General features: G+C 38.4%; 1 protein-coding gene across 8 annotated transcripts in view; it reads right to left on the bottom strand.

Moving 5' to 3' along the window:
- AUTS2 (activator of transcription and developmental regulator AUTS2) overlaps positions 1–19646 on the bottom strand; it is a 757775-nt gene that overhangs the window by 5663 nt on the left and 732466 nt on the right. For all 8 annotated transcript variants that reach the window (XM_027445973.3, XM_027445975.3, XM_027445972.3 and 5 more), the window contains 8 exons: positions 15764–15859; positions 14391–14462; positions 12647–12676; positions 11118–11189; positions 7079–7220; positions 6490–6567; positions 4578–4661; positions 3443–3665 (listed from right to left, as the gene is read on the bottom strand). In XM_027445973.3, coding sequence (XP_027301774.1) covers positions 3443–3665; positions 4578–4661; positions 6490–6567; positions 7079–7220; positions 11118–11189; positions 12647–12676; positions 14391–14462; positions 15764–15859 — 797 coding nt within the window. The remainder of the gene's footprint in view (positions 1–3442; positions 3666–4577; positions 4662–6489; positions 6568–7078; positions 7221–11117; positions 11190–12646; positions 12677–14390; positions 14463–15763; positions 15860–19646) is intronic.

Here is a 19646-nt window from a genome sequence, read left to right as displayed (position 1 = left end):
GTGGTGAAACTGCAGCAACTGCTGAAAAAGTATTTTGAAAAAGAAAATTCTCATTATTATAACCTCACCAGAAGCATCTTCTGCTGCATCTAGACTGAATTGTTGAAATTGTCATTTTATGGGCCATGTCTCAGACAATCAGAGTCCAGACTGCAACTGTTATAAAACATTTGTAAGTTGGAGCAATTAATACCAAAACTGTCTCATCTGCACTGACTACCAATTAACTCCTGGATATCATGTTCTGTTTTGATTAACTCTGCCCTAAACAGTCTGAAAATTGTGTTCTGGCTCTAATTTCCCTCCTCCAGCTCTCCACAAAAAGCTAAGGCATTTCTTCTAACAGCTTCCAGATTTGGACACAGCGCGACTGAGATAATGTACTCCAGTGAATGCAATGCTTCAACATGAAGATCCTTTTCCTCTGCTGTGAAAGCACTGGCTTGTGGACTCTGCAATACCTAGTTTGTTATTTATTTTGCTCATGGGACCAGTTCAGAGGGCACCTTTAATTGTTTTATTTCACTAGGGGAACTCATTGAGTCGTTTCACTGATAGTTAATCAATTTTCTGCGTAACTTATTTATTTTAAATTGTGCATAAAATTTAAAGAAAATAACGGGTATTTTCTGTAACTAAAGAAAAATATATGTGCAACCAAAATAACATCTTCCATTGCCAATTTAATTTTATTCAGTTACAGTGATGGCATTATCTCAAGAGGCTATTGATTACACAGTTCACTTAAGTGAACGGCAGTCCAGTGGTGAGGGAGGGAATCGTTTTTTATCCTCAGATCTATCAAGGGCTCCTTAGGCTAATAGTACAGGAACAGCTCCAACCCTCAGTCTCTCTGAAATAAGAAACTTGAGATCATGTTTTCAAATGAGTTTATTACTAAATAAGGTATGTTTTGAGGCTGTATGCTACACTGAAAGATAATGCACAAGACATTATGCCAATTACTTTGCTTCATTTATGTTGATAAAGAGATCAATAGATTCTTGTTTTCTCTTTAATGCTCCAGGATTACATACACATCAATGTCTTTATTAGAGTGGAATTGCTCAGTGACATCTTCTAAATTAAATACCACTGATAAAGAACAAATCCTGTTTTGTACAATAGCTGCTTCCACTGATTTTTTTTCTAATGTTGGACTGGAGTAATGTCCTTAAAAGAAAGAAACAAGCGAATTTGCAAGCGGTGCTCCAGAAGAAAGCAGGGACTGTAACAGGACATAGCAGTGTAACTCCCAGCCAGCTCTACACCTGGGAAATATTCACAGACTGTAGTTTCACATTATCTAAACTCTCTTGAAAGATCTACCATATCTCACGCTAGCTGAGAGGGGGCTGCAATGCAATGGCTGTACAGCTTATCCAGTAAAAGCAATCAGTGATTCACTGTAACCCACCCTAACACCATTTTTAAATGGGGGTAAGTCAAGCTAAGAGGTGCCTTTGAGGCACTTTTAATTGTCACTTATTACAGAAGAAATCTAGATGGACCCATTTGTCTAGATAGAGTGTTTGGGGGCAGATAAAGCTCAGACCATTGATGATAGGACAATTTTGAGATGAAATCATACCAGAACTCTGGGTATGATTCCCAGTTCTTCCTGCTTTGTCTAATTAGCCAAAAATAGGTAACAGAGATTGGGACCTCAACTAGAAGGCAACTCTATATCCTCACCCTGCTGGGTGCCACTGAAGATAAAAGGATAGGTATGAGAGGCTCACAAACTACTCCAGACATTATCTACATAGGGAGAAGGTCTCCAGGAAGGAATTCTCAGCATCTTCTCATACAGGCAACAGTGTGAGCATGCTGCAAAGTAGAACTTTTCAAAACCACATGGATGGATGCATAGCAATACTGTATCAGCAAAATCGTTATTGTACTAAACTGGTAGCCATAATTGTGCAGAAATATGAAGTATGAATGATGCTTACTTTTAAGCTCTCAAATTATTGAAAATAAATATGTTCTGAGCTATGGTATGGAGTTCAGGCAATGCCAAAGCAGCTTACAAGGAATGTGTTTCTGAAAGGGATTTTCTTCAGCAGGAACACTTCATAACAAAACAACTGGACAGTAACTGAAATAATCACATAGTTCTAAAGACTACCCATATCATCAGTAACTAAAATGTTTTGCCATTCAAGCCAGTAAAGTTACTCACATGCTTAAGCATTTCGCAAGACAGAATCCCCAATTTCTAATGGCAATTTATTTTGAAGCATTAACACCACACATGAAAATAATGAAGCTATGCTACCAAACATAAAATATTCCAAATGGAAAATGTAGGTGAAAAGATCTGTAGTTTGACTTGCTCTTCACATTTTACAATAACACAGAAAAGCTCTTAAATGTATTTTTAGAATATCTAATGTGTTAGCATAACTTCTTTTAGAAAAGGCTACTAATGCGTATATTTGGGTTAGTGACAGAGAAGTCAGAAAAGCACATCTCCTAAATATTCTTTTATGTTAAAAAATTAGAAACATAGCCATTATGTAGTAAAGTAATGTGCAAACTTAACAGGAAAGCCATTAAGCCACAACTGAAAAAGCTGAAATCAGCCTCTCTACATTTTTCAAGGAAGGCATGACACTTGCTGAATGGCAAATTCTTATAATTTGGTACTTAAATGTTAAGAGGAATTGTTACTGAGTTAACTGTATAATGGGAACAGTCCTGTCAAAAAAAAATATGACCGGGTTTTACTTTTCATTAACCCTTCCCAGCCTGGACATGTTCTAACATGCAAGTCCATGTAAAACACTGAAAAAAAAAAATGTGCTTGAAGGTATGCAACAGCAGTGCATGTATGTGTGTTTTCTTCAGGGGAATTAAGGTTGATTTAATGAATTGCATGCACTGAAAGTTACTGTGGTATTGGAAATGACATACCATTATATTTTACAGAGTTTTAGTTTTAGAACTTTTATCAGTGGTTTCTCTCGTCAGGCCATTTTAGGGGAGGGAGGCAGGGTTATTTGTTTTGCAGATTGGGTCAGATTTACAAAGTTATTTAAGTATTCACTAGTGCAGATATGTGTCTGATAGACTTTATAATCCTTTTTTCATCCTGTCAGGCACCTATCTACACATCAAGTCTTCAGAAGACCTATGAGCAAGTCATCCACAAGGCTGTGCGGTCTGATTCTATTCTCACTTGACACTGCCTGAACTCTGCTCCAGCCAAGCTCCTTCTGAGGAACTGTGGTGCAAGTGAGAAGAGAAACAGATGCATCAGGAGGCACCTGCTGTGCAAGTACTGCCAGCCTCACATTGTAGGCACCGATGGTGTCCGCTCTCCAGGTGTCCCTCTACTGAAGCTCTGGTTTAACAATGTGCCAGGCTGGGAAGGGTTAAAAGCAGAACGGAGCCCCAAGCTTTGAACTAGACAATTCTTGGAAGTGTTCTTTCGTACCTTTCTTTGTCATCTTTACTAACAGATGAGTCTCGTTTATCTACATCTCTATCTCTGTCATGAGCTGCAGCAGATGAACTGCGCTCCAGCTCTCCTGGCTTCAGCCAGGGCGGAGGGGTCGGGAACGAAGGAGGAGTTCGGTGCAGTCGGTTCCAGGGCTCGTGAGGGTTGCTAAAGCTCTGCATACTGGGGCCATCCTTGTGGCCGAACATTGAGTTGGGTGCTGAAATGGTGAAGTGGAAAACAAAAAGGTTTAAGAAAAAGGTATGCTCTAGTGAAGGTACTTACCAAAAAAACTTTTACAGCACTCAGAGTTAAAATGAATACATATTATTGGGAGCTGGAAAAGGAAAGGAAATTAACAGAGATTCATTAGAGGGTCTCATTCCTAAAAATGGGCAGGCATCTGACAGCTGTTTTAATTGGAAGGGAAATGCTGTGGATAAAATTGACAAGGGATGAAATAGAAAGATAAAAGTGACAATGATCCTTAGTCCAAATATTTTAGAGACACCAGAAAATGACCATTATAATGACTATAAACAATGGAACTTGTTGCATTTAATCCTGAACCAAAGTAAAATAATATGTGACCAAAATCATGCCAGATTTGAAGTATGGAGAAAGGTAGTGACTTTTGAAAGGATGATCTTTTGAGACTGGCCAAATCTAGAGAAATGTTGATGACCCTGGACAAATAAATGCAGGTTAGTGATCTTTTCCAGGCACGTGTCCTGGATTACCGGTGAGAAAGGAAAAGAAAATGTTCTCATCCACAGCTAGGGATTACAAATAAGCAATGCACATTAACTGTTTTTGACCATGCAACAAAACCATGAGGAATCTCACAAACTCCTTAGACTCATAAGTTCTGTATTCTTTTATTTTTTGACTAAACAATGCCAATGGTGACATTTGGCATTATGTTGAACCCAAACTATGAGGCAACTGATAGAAAATAATTTACTGATGACTAAAACAATTCTGTTATTTAAAAGAAAAAGGGTGCTTTTCATATTCCCATCCCTTACTGATGTGATCTAAGCAACCGATAAAACGACAACGAATAGTCACCATCACTCAATATCCTGAATCACACAGCAAACAAGAATTCATAAACAAAGAGGTTACTCACTAACTGTCGGGTTCCCGAGTCCCCCGAAGGCATTACTACCCACTGCAGTGAGACCACTGAAGGAAGCTGGTCGATTGAAAGGCTCTGCAAACCAATGAAAACAACTGACACTCACTGGCATGTTGGTAATTGTGAGAAAGCATTAGTGTGTTATCCAGATGAACAACATCCTCCCACAACACACCGGTGATTGTGAGGGGGTGAGAAATACAAAAACTTATTTTTTTTCCCCCAATGATGGAAGTTTTTCTACTAAGTTGATTTCCCCAGTCAACTTAGTAGAAAAACTTCTGAAGAAAACCAAGATGTTACAATATATGCAGTACTGAGGCCTGTAATTCAGCAAAAGTAACTACTTCACTTAAAATCTGCAGACATCTCAATTTTTATTTCCTTTTATTCCCTTCCAGTTCAGTTCCAGGATCTTTCTCAGGAAATGTCCCTGGCTAGCAAGACTATTATTAAGTCTGGCAATTGTGCTTGCAAAACACCTTCAGGCCATGCCTCAGTCATGTCTCCTAAACCATAGCCAGGATAAAAATAAAATGTCCTGTTATACTAATATATCATACTGACCTGAACATTTTTCAATGCCCTTGATATTTATTGCCAATACTATATGAAAAACTAGAATGTATTATGAGAAATATTGCAATCTGTTGTTTTTTGTTTTTTTTTTTTTTCATACTTAATGTATACAGAGTATAGGTATGTTGTATGAAGCAAATTCTCTTCTCAAAGTCTAATGACTTTGATGATGACTACATCTGATAAATACCAACACTGAGAAGAAGAAGACCATGCCTAACATTTTCTACAGACATCATGAGTCTGCTGTATCTGTTTAGTGACCCTGCCAAATCTTTCCTTTTGCAAAATGGAATATCAAATTAGAGTCTTGATTTCTGATGTCCCCATAGGCAGCAGATTGCCTTATTACATCAGTAAGTTAGAAAGGAACTAACAACATTTGGTGACTTAAGTGGTTCCTTTTCTTAAATGTGTATTTGCTGTTTTTCACTGACATACGGATTTGAGCCCAGATCATAAGATCTTAAGGATCTCCTTCCCAGTCACTTAAATTGAAAAGCAGGTATCTCAGTAGGAGTCAGGAACAGAAACACCTTTCTGAGCCTGAGCCTTAATTTTCAAGTATTTTTTGACTGCTTATAGACATGATTACACTGAACATAACCAGCCCCATTCCTTCTGCCATACAGGCACTTTGTTTTCTGAAGTATTTCAAAACATGCTATCAGTGATACTGTTACATGTATTTAGAACTGCTACCTGAGTTACAGAAGATTAATGGATAAAATGTGCAATTTGTAAAGGTTAAGTAGGCAGGACACTCAGAGAGTCTCCACATGGGCAACCTTTAATGGACTAAAACAAAAGATGTGAAGTAAGAACAATGTAGCATTACTTTACAGTGGCAGACATGCAAAAGCAGAGCACAAAAGCTGAGGCAGCTTGCTATGTATTCAGAGCCATGACTCCAAGCTTGTGTCAAAGGGTTCATCATGTTGATCCAGTCGTAAATGGATCTATACAGGTAACGCTTAGGTTGAGGAGCTGAAGAACATGCGTTATATTTATTTCTTTTGGTGCTCCTGGCATGCTTAACTGTATTATCTCTGTGGACCAGTGAGGCTCAGGAGCATCTTTTGGCCTTATTCTGAATCTGGCTGGTAAAAGATGGTGGCTGTTCAGACTATACTCCACGCCTTTTGGGGAATGACAGGACAACTGAAGTAGCTGTCAGTTCAGTGGTATTCACACTGTAACAGGCCACAGCAGATTGCCAAAGGTAGCAGGGCGGAAAATGCCTGCATGTTACTTCTGAGTTGTATTCACAGTCCAGTATTCACAGAGAGAATTGGAAACGACTTCTGGCAGTTACTGCACTTACCTAAGTGAGCAGCTGGGTTGAGAAAGTTGCTGTGGTGAGGTGGAGGGCCAAAAGGGGTGCCGGCTGGGTGAGCCCCACCTGCCAAAATAAAGTAATGGGGTCAACTCCTAGCAAAAGCTCAGAAGGGCACTCCCTGTCCTCTACACTTGACTATAATTTCTTAAACAACAGCTCATGTGAGCAGAGATTACTCAGGTCAGGATCCCATGCAAATAGCAGCTGCTCTTCTAAACAGAAGTTACCAGTTAAAGGGGATTGGAGGGAAAAATGTATCAGTATGGAGAAAGAGTACATGTAAAATACAGCATATTTCCAACCTGTCATCTCCATGATGCATCAGATATCACTGTGAGCAATGTTCCTCCATTTGCGACCTGTATAACATTTCAGCACGTTTGTGTGGTTTTGTTGTTTTTTTTTTAAAGCATATGGACAAATTTTAAAATATTTGTCAAATAGACTAATAGCCCCTGGCATGTCTTGCAGAGAGTTCATAAGCCAAAGCATATGGGAAATTTCCTTTCAGCATGGCAAGGATTAGCATGTTAATGAGCATGCCACAAGAAAGATTTTGATTCTCAGTACTCACTGGCTGTGGAAAAGAGAGTCGAGGGCCGAGCCAGGTCATGGGGGTGGTGGATGGCACCAAAAAGGCTGGGGCCTGGTGGCCTGCTCAGAAATTCAGGTTTCAGGCCAAAGTCCAGCTTGTGTGGATCTGACTGCATCTGTTTCTGAAATGTAAAAACAGGATTTAGAAGAGATGTCCTAAAAGATAACAATAAAAGGCACTTTCAAAATGCTGTGGGTATAGCAATTCATTCATAACAACTGGTATTTAACAAGAATATTAGTTTTTGTGGCCCTGGACGTGCAGAGCTAATCTCCTGGAAGGGAGATCTAAGGCAGACAAAAAACCTCAGGCTTCCAACAGGTATTTCCCCCAAGGTTCAACAGTGCCTTCACAAACACTCACATCCATCCCTCTGGAGCAAAGCATTTCACTGCAGATTTGACTTAAAGAACAAACACAAAAATCTCAGGACAGCCTTTAAACACATGCTTGGCTGTAAGAACAGGTCTGTCTTTAATAATAAAAGCAAGGCTGAAGAGAGGTGTTAGCTTGGATCTGATGCTGGTAGGCATGTTAAAAACAGGGTGAAAGCTCCAAGTATCAGAGGCAGAGCTGCCAGCTGACCCTCTTCTGCCTGCAGGAATCACTGGCTCGACAGCTAAGGCAGCGACAAGTCAATGGACACCAGAACCATTACATTTCAATGCAAAGCTGCAACTGGGAAACACTTGATGCTGTGCATCTTTCAGTGCCTCTCAGACTGCAACTGAGCAAGATGGGTACTAAAATAAGTCAAGTTACAGGTAGAGTATTAGTGTCTGAAGAACTTAAGTCCCATTTTGATAGCTTGCACTCCAAATTCGAAGCACTGTATGTCACTGTCTTTATTTATATGGTATAAGCAGACTTTCCCTTTTAAGGTATATTTGCTTAGGTATCTGCATCATAAATGATAAGTGGATGAAAGATGGGCTCTTCTTTGTGCCACAGATTCATTTTAGTGGTCCCTACTTCAATAGTTTTATAGAATGCAGAGGAAAACCAAATTCCCAATTACCTGTGCTGCCAGAACTCCCTAAACACAGATTGCTGATTAATTGTGCAGGTCAGCTGAAAGGATTTACAAATGTGTAACACTGAACCAGTAGATCTTAACAGTAATTCTGGAGCATGTTCCGCTTAATAAATCAATATTTAATACTGTGCCAGCTCCGAGTACAGACTGTTACAATGATATAAATATGCATATTAAAAAGTTATGACCAAGTTAATGTGCATGCCTAGTAGCTGTTTTTCAAGTGCTAATAACATGTCTATGTAGCTATGAGCACAAAAAAAAAGGAAGAAAAAAAGAGGCTTTATCAATGTTTTGAGATAATGGCCTGCAAAAATATTGAAGTGCAAAAGATGGCCAAGTTAAGGTCATGTCTTTTAAGGAAGCAACACTGTAGTACTTTAATAATTAAGAAAGTTCAGAAGATACAAATGCCTCAGCTGAAGGCTGTGTGCCAGATTTTTTAGGCTGTGAGCTCTTTTTATTCTTCTTTTTAACAACCAAGTTATAAACCTCTGACAAGCATTACTCAGAATAGCAAAAGCTGGCTGAAACCTTAATTGCAGCCATATGAACAGTACTGTTCTGATAATGAAAAAATCCCCTGTCTGAAGAGGAACGGAAATATCATGGCTGTGCTAAAGGACTTTTAAATATGAAGATCTACCTTAAAATAGCACCAAAGAAAATTGATCAGAATCATTTCACACCCAGCTGCTGTTTGAGAGAGCACCCCTCTTGCTGATAATCCTTATGAACTAATTTCAAGTCCAGCAAATGCTGAACACCTTAACTCAGGGTCCACTAAATGCAATGCAAATGCCTGCAATAATTTCATGTCATGTTAGACCAGGCCATAAGTCCTTGCCTAAAAGAGAGAGGGCCAATTATGGAGCATAAATTCTCTCTGGAATCCAGGCCAGAACAGTAACAGGCTGGTCAGCCTGAGCCACAGTGCACAACTGCTTTGTGCTTAGAGCTGGTATCCAGCCCTGGCTGTGTCTGAAGAATTCCCTGGGCGTGCAGACAGGTTACCCAGATCTGAACAGTGTCTTGGTGCAGAGGTATAGGCAGGCAAACAGCATCAACAGCTGCATGCATTTTTTCCTGGGGTCACAAAGGTTGTGTTTTAAAGTTTCCTGTCTTGCCTGCTTCTCCAGTGCCTGGTGCTGCCCTCTGCAAGCAATTACTAGCAGGCTGGGTAGTTAGCAATTCTTCCATACTTTGCAGGCAGTTCGGTGGCACTGCATGCAAACTTGAAGTTTCTGAGTAAATGTATTTTATTCCCTGCTCTACAGACAGGCAGCTGCTTCAGCTTGTGCAGAAGAAAAGACATCTTCACAACCTCTGGATAGGAGAAACCATCTTGTGTGAACCCTCAGACAGAGATTTCACGCTTCCTGGTGGCATGCAGAGGGGAGGACTTTGCTCCCGTGTGGGAGGCTGATGGCTCACATGGACAAACCACCTCGCCTTAACTACTGCAGACCTTAACTCATTTTTTGACTCAACTGAGACAGTGAAATACATTTCCCAATTATTTTAGAGATTATCATAATCCACAGCCTCAAAAAGTCAAGTAACTTCCTTTCCTGAACTTCTGGACATTATTGCTATTTTTAAACATTCAAGCTAGAAAAGTAATAGGTAAAAGAAATGGCTGTATGAAAATGGCATTTACCGTGAGTTATAAATACACCAGTATGACCTCTCTGAATATCAAATCAAGGAAGATTCAAAGGACACAGATAACATGGGAATAATAACTTCATTTTGAGAAAATACCTTTTCAATAAAATAAAAAAGGGACATATAACTCTCTAGGTCTATAATCTTGTCTTTTTTGATAATGGGAAGATGAATGAAGATCACTAGCAGGGGAAACATAAGGAAGCAGAGGAAAGATACGTCTACTGCAGCAAATTAACCTGTCAACCTTGTTTAAAAGGGTTATTTTTAAACTCTATTAGCTGCAGGTTTTAGTAGCTGTTCAACATCTTCATACTCTTATAGCACTATCTTACACATTTCGGTTCCATACACGGACTGCAAAGTGGTATGGACTTCTAGTTAATTTCACTTTCTAACAAAAGCCATTTACACCTGAAGTAAAAAGCCAAACAGTCAAGAATGCAAACATTTCCTCCCTTTTATACAATGAAAAACTTTAGGAGCAACACAGATTTATTTTTTTTTTTACATGCAAATGCTGTAACAGGAAAGGAACCTTCTTCACTAAGCCCATATGCAATGAAAATAGAGTTAAGGAAAGAACAGAAATACCCTAATTATAAAATGAATAAACTATTTATTTTAATATGACCTCTCTTTCAGGACTAAATTGGCCATAGCCCTTACAATCAAGTCTCAAAGCATGTACAACAAAGAAATTATTTCCACCCTTGTACCTTCAGTGCCATGAGACAGTGTCTCTGGACAACATCATCTGAGCAGCTGTGGCTGCCTGATCAGTCCAGACATGTCCTGGTGCCAGCCTCCAGCTATAACGTGGGTTGTGAAAAAAGACTGATGGGAGCCTGTGCAGCCATGCTGGATATAACATAGCAGGGACAGAAATCTTCCTGTGCCCCATTATGTCTGTGAACATTAATAAGAGGAATGGGACACATGTGCCTAGCTTCTCCAGACTTAGAATAATTTAATCTCAATATGTTCGTGTCCTCAGCCATAAATAAAAGAAATGCTGTAGCTCACAGGCACACCCATTTAGCTCTCTCTATCTATAAACTGTTTGCTATTGCTTGAGATCTGGTGTCCTTGCTCTATAGCATCTCAGACATTCCTTTGAGACTCCGTGTTTAGGTTTTAAATTCAAATATGCCATCCCTGTGAAATGGAAGGTTATGCTATAATGCTACTTATGGTAGTTTAACAAGCCATTAGCCATGGCACAGAACTACTAACAGCAAGAGACAAACTCTTTCTCTCACAGGTTTGCACAGTGCAATTTATCTGAAATGCAGGTGTGCCCAAAAGACTGACCTTGACTTTCTGTTGATGATGGTATATCTGCCAGGCAATGTGAACATGCATAGCGCACCACTTTCCAGGTTTCTGGAAAAAGAAAAAAAAAAAAAAAAAGAATACAATGTGAATTAGTAATTTTCAAATACCTGTGACGCTTTATCCTAGGAATGTTGCTGGTCACCCTCCTCTCCAGATAAACCCATGCTTGTTTTTATACACTCTTGCAATCTTCTGATGCCACTGGCTGAGAATGCAGCTCTCATAGCTGAAACTGATGAAACTACCTGCCTGTTAGCAGCTACTCCACATGGCTGGATTGCTTCAAAACTGTACATTGAGTTCAATTCCAAAAGCACTGCTATTCTAAGACTAGCCTTTCCACTAAAAACAAAACCAAACAAAAATAAAACCACATAAAAATACCAGTCTGGTTTTCAAAATGAATTTGACTCCCTCATATAATTCCTGGTCTATACATCCAAAATCTTGGCTCACCAATATACTCAAAAATTTGGAGGTCAGTCAATTCAATCTGGCTGGGAAGGCAAAATGGCTTAAGCTGGCTCTTCCCATGCCTCTGTCACCATGCTTTTAAATCATGGCACCGAGAGAAAGACAAGAGAGTGTTATTTCGCTTTTTTATTGATTTTGTAGTCCATTTTCAGAACATCTGGAAATGATGTCTGAAAAGTACTCATTCAGGATACACTTTCTACAATCTTGTTATTTAGGGGGTCTGCAGTTAACTACATGAATAATAATTTCTGCGTAGATTTAAAAATAATGACGTGAATCAAAGACACTTCCTAAGCTACTGGTAACTTACACATACAAACTACGGCATAGGGTCTTGCCTTCTTTTTCTAGATGTTGATCAACCAACAATTAAAAATGGAAGAAAAAAATGAATCCCCTCTCTCCCACACACAAGCCTAAATTCAAGCCTTTTGCTTATTCATAGCTGCCAACTGTGCTATTGATTTAATGGTCTGTACAATCAAAATCTAGACCTCTTGAACATGTTGAAAAATCATCAAAAGAACCCTTTTGGATCACTTTAAGACTGGATCTTTTGATCCTTATTTCTAAAATATTTTGTTTTTGAACTGGATTGTCTGTCTATGTTAGACAGTAAGATACTTGGGTAGGAAGTTCCATACTGAGTAAAACTGAAAACACACAGTAAATAATAAAAGCAAAATGTTTCTGTCTGCAGTACAGTGAAATGGAATCACTGCCAGGGCAGTTTGTAGATTGGCACGTGAAGCCTTGTGGCCAGGGCAATAGGAGGATTATCAATATTTAATGAATATTTAGTATTCATGTTATAGGGCTGTGTGAGAACAGGCAACTTCCACCTTCAAAACTGGACATCTTCCTCGAGTGACCACAAGAAGCACGCAATGGACTGACCACACTGCTCAACAAACATGGTGCAAAATACCCAAGATGAAACATAGTGTTCATTTATAATTAGTCTGCTGCAGTAACCCATTGGGGACTAAAACGAGCTCGACAAACTGTATCACAAGAAGGTTTCTTACCCTCAACATGGGCCTGAACGGATCTGTCAACTGTGAAGAAGAAATGACAGCTTGGTTACATGCCTGTCACTCAAACAATTGCTCTAATTAACAAATTTGTATTGCTTCATTAAGAGACAAAATTAAAATGTTATAATTTTACTTTCAAATGAAGCCCTTTCAGATAATAATTAGTCCTCAGCCTCCGTTTCGAGCCGGTCTCCCTCCCCCCATGGCTGTTGTACCTAAGTGTTGACAAGCAACTAAACAAGCCTCACACAGAGCGCTCTGTCCTCTGGCATCAGCATTAATTTGTTGATTTAATGCTACAAAAATGGCTAGTTAACTACTCTGAAGAAAAACAGCTATGTCCTTTGGGCAAACTTCTGTTCTAATCTTTCAAAGCTTGCTCGGCTCACAAGAAGATTGGAAGCAGATAGGGCTGCTTTATCATGGGGCTGGTCCCATCAACGGGCTGCAGTGCCCCTGCAAACCATTGCCGGTGTCTGTTCAGCAGCTGTGGCACTGGGTACTTGCACATTTAGATACCCACTACTGACTGCTTGCCTGATGTTTTCTGTCACAAATTGGCTTTAAGTATTTTTCACATCAGAGCAGATGTACTTTGTACAGCAGTTGTATGAAAAGGAATTTTCTCATTTCTGTTTCTTGTAAGGCCTGTTTTTTTCTTTGGGGGGTAGGTAATTTTTTGTTCTCTTCTTTTGTTCACAATTCACCAATTAATAACAGAAAATAAATTCAATTTATTGGGTATTTATGATTTTTTTTGTGTACTTTTCTCAAATGCAATGCTAAAAAGAAAAGCAAAGGAGATTTACAGGTGTAAGAGGTTTTTGCAAACTCGGTGATGGCACACGACATCATTTTGAAACAATCAAAAATACACTACAAGCTGAAAGGCAGCATAAGTTAAATTACTTAATGATGGGAGGCTCTAGTTATCTTTTTGATTAGATGGAATGAACAGACATGAAAACACCTGGTTCCTTTTATATAAAGCTTAACTACAGCACCAATTCAGAGCAAACTGAACTACTGGAACTTGGCATTACTTAAAGACAGCTCTGCAGTATTTAAAAGTTGAACCATACCACAACATGGATTTTTACGGAGCACTCCCTATTGCTTTTTTTCAGAGAGTTCTACTAAAAATATCACTGCACGACGTTTTTCACTGCAAATAATGCATATTAATTCAAATGTGCAAACAACCTGTGGGCATTCACAAACCCTGTGGCATTCACAAAGAATGGCGAAAGTCTAAAAGATGAAGTGCTGACACAATAAATGCTGTTCTCATATGCTACAACTCAAAAATCCTGAGGCACCAAGTGATCAATAAAGTGCATTTGTATTTCGCTAGTGCAATCAATAATACAGTCACCAAGGGAATAACTGTCATTACCCACATTAAAAACAATTACAGAGTATAAACGTAGTCTTGAAGAGGTTTGTACATTTATACATTGAATTGGGCTTTATGCCTTCACCCTGGGCTTGTGGGGATGCCAGCTGACAGCAAGGAAAGATCTCTTCCATTGCATAGTGTCTGTTTGTTTTTGCTAGTGATGAACAAAAGGATCAGGATTTAAATTGTTCTCATACATCTCTAGCCCTCATTTACTTATATACTTCAGAGTAAGCTTTAGTTTTAGATGCTAATTTGGACATATTGAGGACGTATGCAGGCTTTTCAGAAGAAATAGTTTTACTTTAGAAAAATAGAATAATACTTCCTACAGACCCGTGGATCTTTCTGTAGAAGGGTATGTGGGACAGTTCCAGGTCTGGCTGCAACATCAATGGGATTGGAAGTCTAGAAATGTCATAAAGAAAGAGAGTGGTTAGGAGTAAAAAAAACGTATAGACCCTGCAAAACCTGAAAAATACTATTTCTTCATCATTAACATTGCCTAAGCCATGAAGACATTTTTTTTTTAAGACAAAAGATTAACTACTATAATCCATTTATATACATACTATCATCTCAGACTTCAAACTTTCATTGTCCACTAACTTCCCATTACTTCAAGTGATACGAAACGTGAGAAAACAGGGACTGTTTCACTGGAAATTCTTTCCACTGTTGAAAAGCTGATTAGTATGATACAGCATTCAAAGCAGCATTTGGAGCACCAAGCTTGGGCTCTGCTGCTTATCAATAATGTACTGGAGCTGGCTAAAGCTGCTACCCCTCTATGTCAGGCACAAAGCATTGGTAATCTCTTTAGTCACTGTACAAGGATCTGAACTCCATCCACAATGAACTGTTACCATGTGGGTATCAGGAAAAGCCAACATTCAGTTGAAGAAAATTAAAGCTTTTCCCATCATTTGAATGTAAATATTCAGCTAATATAACAAAATGCGTCTTTCAGAGAAAAAAATACTACGTTTAGACAGCATCTTTCCTATGTTAAAATGAAGAAAAAAGAAATCAGCTGCAGTATAACTAACAATTAAGCAACAGAGTTGTTAACAGACTGATTACCATACATATGAAGAATCCCGCTAATGAACTGCAATTTACATATTCAGTCATTAAAGTGGATGGGCCAATTTAAGAAAGGTGTCTTCTCTGCAGAAATTTCAGTCCTGATTTCAGTCTGTAGTGGCAAAGACTACAGGCTACAGAAACTGATTTCCTCATGCTCGTAAATCAAGAGTGACTTCACGAAAACAAAAGAAAAAAAAAGAAACTAACAATTTAACTGCCATAGCTATCACAAAAGAGGGGAGAACTAAATCAGTGTATTGCATGGTGGTAGAGCTGTGAGGTGACTGTGGAAATGAGTAAACAATCATGATCACAGTTTCTTAAAATCTTGATTATTACATGATCTTACATTAACAGGTACTACCTGAGAACTAATTATATTGCTTCTAAAGTTAGCCACAACATCACATATAACAATTTTTTAACACATTTAGATTCATCTGAACCCAATGAGTAATAACTTTTGTTTTGTTAACTTGGGAAAAGCCTCTTGTCCTTTCTGCAATTAGGCTGTAACTCAGATCTCAGCTGCTCTCGAATCTAAAGTAAGTTCTGAACTCTCATCTAACCTGGGTCACCACCAGTGAATCTGAGCAGTTACAGAGAATTCCTGTTTTTACCTTGGGTTGAAATGCTCCTTGTAGCGAGCCAAACGGGCCAGTTGGAGGAATCATGGGAGGAATACCTGATACAGCTGGAGGATAGGAGTGAAACAGCTGTAACAAAAAGACAGAAGAACATGAATGCAAGCGCCCTTCAAAATGAAGACAGACAGTTGAACAAGACAGCAAAAGCATTCCTGCAGAGTATTAGGGAAATGATACATGGAGAAACAGAGAAGCATTGAAGAAGTGATCTTGTTGCAACGATGTTAGTTAAAGCAGTCAATGAAATGTTCACAGATGTCATGAAGTTTACTTTAGAGCTTAAAAGCAGTTCCCAAATTATACAGCCAGCAACCTGTCCCCTGGATTAGGCCATCACAGCGTAAGAGACTTGTTTTGCAATTACTAATTTTAAAATTGCACAGCCATTTTAAATAGTTTAAGTTTGTAAATGATATCAAGAGAAAAGGCAGACTACTGAGCTAAATAGGACTGAGAAAACTACTGTTTGAGTGGGAAAAAAATGTACATGTTCTAGGACGTTCTGTCATTAAAACTCCATTAGTGTGTTAGGATTTTAATGATATCTGTAGGAAATGAGGAAAATACGCACAATTCTTACTTCATTACCCTGTCTGAGAGGATATCCTGCCACATCTAATAGTAGCAGAGAGATGAACTGATTTGTCAAAGATGATTACTTAAAAAAAAATGTTGAGGCAGAACCCTCAAAATTTTAGGATACTGTTTTTGTGAAGACAGACTACTAAACATAAAAATGTGCAAATTTCCACTGACCTCAATGATCCCAACGTACCTATTCTAAGACAACTTAGCAAAAACAAAAGAGCCTTTTCTGTACTAATGCAGACAAACACATGGGAAACAAGCAAGTAAATGATAATGTCCAAATCTCATCTTGTCTCTGTAGTCTGGCTGTGAATCTTTTACTCATGCTGTAACACAGTTAACTCGCTCAGTTCCATGGAAAATGCAGGGATCACACAAAATTACTTTTTGGTAGGAGTCGGGGTTCAAAGCATTTCATTACAAGGTGTTCTCACTGGGAAACCTCGGGATCTAATAGGGGATGGCTGCTAACTCTGCTGGTGTTGCCAGTCAAAAGCCTGAAGGGGTTATCTGGCTGGTAAAGGTTCACATCTGAACATAGCTGGTCCAAAATGAACCTACTGTATGCTACTTTTAAGATCAAAATCAATGAGTTAATGGCCAACTGAGCAGAAGCAGGACTGGGCAAAGTAAAAGACTGGATATTTGGAGTGGGCAAACACTGAGAAAACCACAGCCCAGAGTAAATCAGTATCACAAAGTTTTGATGAGTTTGTTTATATCAAGCATCTGTATGTGCTTTTCTTAATCCCTTCTCGTAGAATCAAAGAATTCTCCTTCCATTAGTTTACCTTGCGAGGTCATTTATTCATATTACAGCTACTGAGAAAATACTTCAGTATCTTAGAGGTGTCAAAAGATTTTTTCAGTTTAAAAGTATGAATTCTCCTTACAGAACACATTTCTATTGTTGTTTTTAATTCTATTTAATTTGAACTTGCTCCTTTCAATGATGCAGAAAAAATTTTTATATTAGTTGATGCTGAACTGCAGGCATTTGAGAAATCATTAAGAGACACATGTCCTCATTTACAATAACTTTTTAATGACTAAAATGTGTTTTAAATCCTCCAGCGTCTTCTGCGTTTAATTCTGTGTGTAATGGACCAATTCCAAAAGATGGAGAGAGACGTAATACTTAATATTCTATTACCTATGACTAATAATAAGGAATACTTTCCTTAGTTTTGTAACAAATGCTAAGTTAATTAAATGTGACCTTTCCTCAAGGTCAGAATTATTAATAAAATATAAATATTATATCTCCCTGATCTCTTTGTAGTAGTTTAATTCCTCCAGCTTTCAATGTATCTTCAATAGTTGGTGTTTTCTTCTTGCCCTGCATTCCCTCTCTTTTGAGCAGCACTTTCCCCTTACAGCTTTGTTCAGGGGACAATGCAGTAACACAGCCTTCCTGGAGCCAGGTGCAACAAAAGGCAACACTAGACTCAGCATCAACTGTTAAAACTGAGGCTCACTGTGCTACAGTAAGTTCACCAAAAAAGAAAAGATGGGAAAATAAAAGATGCCAAGAAGGAAAACTATCTTAAAACTCTCCATCAGCTTACATGTGAGCTGCTTTCCCTATTTTAAAGTAAATTGATTTTAACTCTGAAATAAACTTTCTCATTCTCCTGCAGAGTTCACTTACAAGCTTTGACAACATTGCCAGCTTTTTTTAAAGATGCATCTGAACACCTAGTGAGGATTTATTGTAGACACTCATCACTAAAACAGTATGTATTGATGCACTAGAGTTTCAGAGTGTTTCTAGAAGACAAAAAGCCCTATCAGGTATGTGCCTATAACCAGCAAAAGCATGCTTTTCTGTACTGCAGCTGGTCGGGAAACTGATGCAAGCAGTTCTTCTTTTACCTTCATAATCTATATTCATACTAGAAGAGATTATTGATATGTCCTCGCTACTATGACTTTGCTGTAATTTTAGCAAGACTGTTAATCCAATATAATTTATTGACATCATGTTGATCTTTGGTATTAGCTTGCTAAATATCCAACAGATGCAATTCTGATTATTTTGCAATAACTTCATTAGGACAAACCTTTCCTGAAGGAAAAGGTAAGGGAAGCACTATGGACCAGATCTCTGCTGCCGTGACTCTGCCAGGTTTGACAGCCTGGCTCACTGGCTGACAAGAGCACAACATGAAGCCTCTTACTTTAAATGGCATAATACAATGACCATCGGGATTCAAGTAAAGCAAGATTTTAAAAGATTATGTCACTATAAATTTGAAAAGAATATATACGTGGAGACTATTTCAATGTTTCCTGTATGACATGTTGACCTCTGTGCTTTACTTCTCTAAAATTCATTTGCTTATTTCCCAGTTCCATGTTCTTGCTTGAAGCAACATGACACATTCATCATAATCTATCTTCTGAAACAATGTAAAGCTAAGCAAACAAGAGTGTAATTTGGCAAACAACAATGCAAATGAGCAGTACGAGTCTTCTAAGTAGAGGTGCCTCTCCTAGAGCTTAAATGTTTGCCTCATACTTCTACAGCTGGGATCCTGCAAGCACTCACATACCGTGAAGTTACTCAAACAAGGTGTCAGAAATTAATAGGATTGTTCACATGTACTACAGGTATGAGTTGTTAGCAGGAACTGCGTTTAATCAGTACAACAGAAATCATCACACTATCATATTAACCATTTTTTTTTTTGCCCAGTTCCACTTCTAAGCAAAACCAACATATAAAGCCAAGTGCTTTGCAAATTTCTGAGTGCTGATGCAGTACTCCTTCTCTCATCAAAATATCACTACTAGATTTATAAACGCTTGTCATAATCAACCAGATACCTGCCTCCCTTACAAGCAGAAGCCTTACAATTAACTGGAATATTAAAAATCAGTTCATCTCAATAAATAATGTTTTTGGTAGTTCTAAGAAAAGCACATCTAGTGCATAGCTGGATTCATATCACATCAGTGTCATCAAACAGAGCTTTCCAAAAATAACAGGCCTAGTGGATCAGATGTGCCTTTGAAATCTCCAGAATACGACAAGTTTTCAAATTTTATAAAACAAAATATGATATATTAAGAAACTATTAGATTACCTATCCCTGAAGGATTTGTACAATAGTTTGTCATTTCATTTCAGGCTTCTCAGGAAAAATATCAATCTAAGTGTTTGTGGCACAACTGAAACACAGTGATGAAATTACTGCTCTATCCTGCTTCATGTAACAGCCAGCTCTTCTGCCTCATCGTTTTCACATCAAACCTGTCTTTGAAT

The sequence above is a fragment of the Anas platyrhynchos genome, chromosome 20 (assembly GCF_047663525.1).
Source record: "Anas platyrhynchos isolate ZD024472 breed Pekin duck chromosome 20, IASCAAS_PekinDuck_T2T, whole genome shotgun sequence".
Lineage (NCBI taxonomy): Eukaryota > Metazoa > Chordata > Aves > Anseriformes > Anatidae > Anas > Anas platyrhynchos.
Note: the sequence above shows the minus strand (reverse complement) of the source record. Positions and strands in the feature narration are given on the sequence as shown.